Source organism: Aplysia californica, unplaced genomic scaffold (assembly GCF_000002075.1).
Source record: "Aplysia californica isolate F4 #8 unplaced genomic scaffold, AplCal3.0 scaffold00012, whole genome shotgun sequence".
Lineage (NCBI taxonomy): Eukaryota > Metazoa > Mollusca > Gastropoda > Aplysiida > Aplysiidae > Aplysia > Aplysia californica.
This window is the reverse complement of record NW_004797282.1, coordinates 2,901,267-2,902,896: the sequence shown is the minus strand read 5'-3', so window position 1 is coordinate 2,902,896 and position 1,630 is coordinate 2,901,267. Positions and strand designations below refer to the sequence as shown.

At 40.5% G+C, this 1,630-nt stretch overlaps 1 protein-coding gene across 1 annotated transcript in view; it reads right to left on the bottom strand.

Moving 5' to 3' along the window:
* The window catches only part of LOC101860708, a gene marked incomplete at its 3' end in the record, with an annotated part of 14,341 nt that extends 13,046 nt beyond the window's left edge, over positions 1–1,295 (bottom strand). The window contains 1 exon segment of the mRNA XM_035970423.1: positions 1,078–1,295. Within this exon segment, the coding sequence (XP_035826316.1) occupies positions 1,078–1,269 (192 nt within the window).
* Between the last annotated feature and the right edge of the window lie 335 nt (positions 1,296–1,630).

The following is a 1,630-nucleotide window of genomic DNA, read 5'->3' as shown; positions in this document are numbered from 1 at the left end:
AGAGAGGGGGGTGGGGGTGGGCTGAGCTGGATCGGAAACAGTATAATGGAAGGGTGTGGGGTTGTGTGATATTCAGGACTTTGATGGATGATATGTTTGTGTATTGAGAGATCGGAGGCTGGCCTGATATGGCGCAGGGGCAAGCTGGTGTTGTTTGTGTTTTATCCGATTTCTGTTCCTTTGTTTGGTTTAGTTTGGTTTGGTTTCGTTAGGTTTGGGGGTTTTTTATATCGTGGGTTTCCATGATGCGTCATGCTACAGAGAAGAAGCGACAGATATAATAAAGATGGGCGTCGGGACAATGGATGAGTTTGAACCGTGTTTTGTCACAGTGCGCTCATGTCTATTTTCAGTGTGTTCACGTATTCATATCAGTACGCTTGCGTGTTTGTATCTCTTTATCTGAATATCATGTTCGTGTGTCTCTTTATGTGTACTCGTGTGTTTGTATCTGTGTTTGTATTAAAATTTGTACGTTTGTGTCTGTATGTTTGCACGTTTATACCAGAGTGTTCGGCTGTGTGTTTGTGTCGGTGTGCTCGTGTGTTAGCATTTGCAGCATGTTTGTATCTGTGTGCTCATGTGTTTTTCAGTATACTTGCATGTTTGTATATGTGTGCTCGTGTGTTTGTGTCTGTGTGTTTGTATCAGTATGCTCATGTATTTGTTGCTATGTGCCCATATAGTTATTATATATGTGTGCTGGCGTGTTCAAATCTGTGTTCAGTTACTTTTTTATTTATGTAGATTAGTTCGATTGGATTGATTTTATAGGGAGCAAGTGCGTGCGCTTGAAATGGATGAAAACACTCACGTGCTAACATTCCATTTCCCTGGCACGTGCACACCTTCTCTCTCACGTACACTCACTCTCGCTTTACTTTCTCTCTCTCCCTCTCTCTCTCTCTCTCTCTCTCTCTCTCTCTCTCTCTCTCTCTCTCTCTCTCTCTCTCTCTCTCTCTTTTTTTTCTCTCTTTCGATGTATGTGTGAAATTTTCTGCTCTATAGTGTGTCGTCAGGAAATACACTAAAAATCTTTCAAATCAAACTCAAAGTTTTAAAAAATACACTACTCACCCGTTGCAAACCTCTCTTGTGGACAAGAGGCATCTGTATATCGTGGTTAGAATAGATAAAACATACAATTAAGGATAAAAATGCCAGGAGAAGTAGCCTCGCACATGCGTCGGTCAAGTTTCTAGGTATGAGGCATCCCATCTTGACACTAGCACGGAGAGATCTCTTCACAGAAATTATGTTCGTCCTCATTTGACGGCTGCGACGTGAAAAGTGACGCTAACAGCCTCTTAATCCCCAAAGCGGGTCGAAAGAAGCAACTAAATATGAATTGGATGGAAAACTCTGATTAGAATTACTCATGTGGTTTTGTCAGCGTTGCGAAAGCGATGTTTTGTAAACACAGATAGTTCTCTTTTACGATTGGACTCTAATTGTTTGTTATGTTTTTCGGTGTTTATTGTTATGAATACATTAAACACTTTCTGCGTATGACGGAGTATAAAAGTTTACAGTACGACTCACTGCTATCTTCTTTTCGTTTGGAGCGTTCAAAAAGGGGGCGATGTGCAGGATGGATTTTCTTTTTTAAATTCTATATTTTTTATTTTAT